The sequence below is a fragment of the Gavialis gangeticus genome, unplaced genomic scaffold, assembly GCF_001723915.1.
Source record: "Gavialis gangeticus isolate Ggan-Ray unplaced genomic scaffold, GavGan_comp1, whole genome shotgun sequence".
Classification (NCBI taxonomy): domain Eukaryota; kingdom Metazoa; phylum Chordata; order Crocodylia; family Gavialidae; genus Gavialis; species Gavialis gangeticus.
The window spans coordinates 21,587,042-21,587,615 of NW_017729024.1; the positions used below are offsets into that span (position 1 = coordinate 21,587,042).

Consider the following 574-nt stretch of genomic DNA (forward strand, 5'->3'; position numbering starts at 1 on the left):
TGGGGCTGGGGCCGGGGCGGCTGGCGGCGCCGGGTGCGGCTGGCGGCGGATCCACTCCGCACTTTCGCTCTCTCCCCGGCGCTCTCCCTCTCCGGCAGGCGCGGGGGGCGGGCGCCGAGCGCACGGAACAGCCAGTTGTTTAAAATCCTTCTAGAACCGTTTCTAATTCCCCCTTGCGCCGGGGAAGGCAGCGCGCGAGCTGGGAGGGGGGAGGAGGAGCCGCGCGGGGGGGAGGAGGGAGCAGCCCGTCCTGGTCTCGGCCTGTCAGTCAGGGCGCGGAGGGGCGTGGCCCGGCGCGCGGCGGGCCAATGGCGTGTGTGTGTGGCGGCGTCTCCATGGTGACGGGGCTGTTCCCGGGGAGGCTGTGATGGGTTGACAGGTGCGTGACAGTCGGAGCTCTCTGCAGGCATGTACGGCAAAGGCAAGAGCAACAGCAGCGTCCCGTCCGACAGCCAGGCCAGGGAGAAGTGAGTGCAGCCCGCCGGGCCGCAGCGCAGCGCAGCAACGCGCGGGGCGGGGACGCGGACTGGGACGGGGACTGGGGCGCGGGCGCTTGCCCCGCGCGGCCCCTGCG

The 574-nt window shown here is 73.2% G+C and overlaps 1 protein-coding gene across 2 annotated transcripts in view; it reads left to right on the plus strand.

The window, feature by feature from the left end:
- Nucleotides 1–352: 352 nt before the first annotated feature.
- SSBP2 (single stranded DNA binding protein 2) overlaps nucleotides 353–574 on the plus strand; it is a 355,671-nt gene continuing 355,449 nt past the window's right edge. For both annotated transcript variants that reach the window (XM_019516935.1, XM_019516936.1), the window contains exon 1: nucleotides 353–467. In XM_019516935.1, coding sequence (XP_019372480.1) covers nucleotides 409–467 — 59 coding nt within the window. In that variant the 5' untranslated portion in view covers nucleotides 353–408. The remainder of the gene's footprint in view (nucleotides 468–574) is intronic.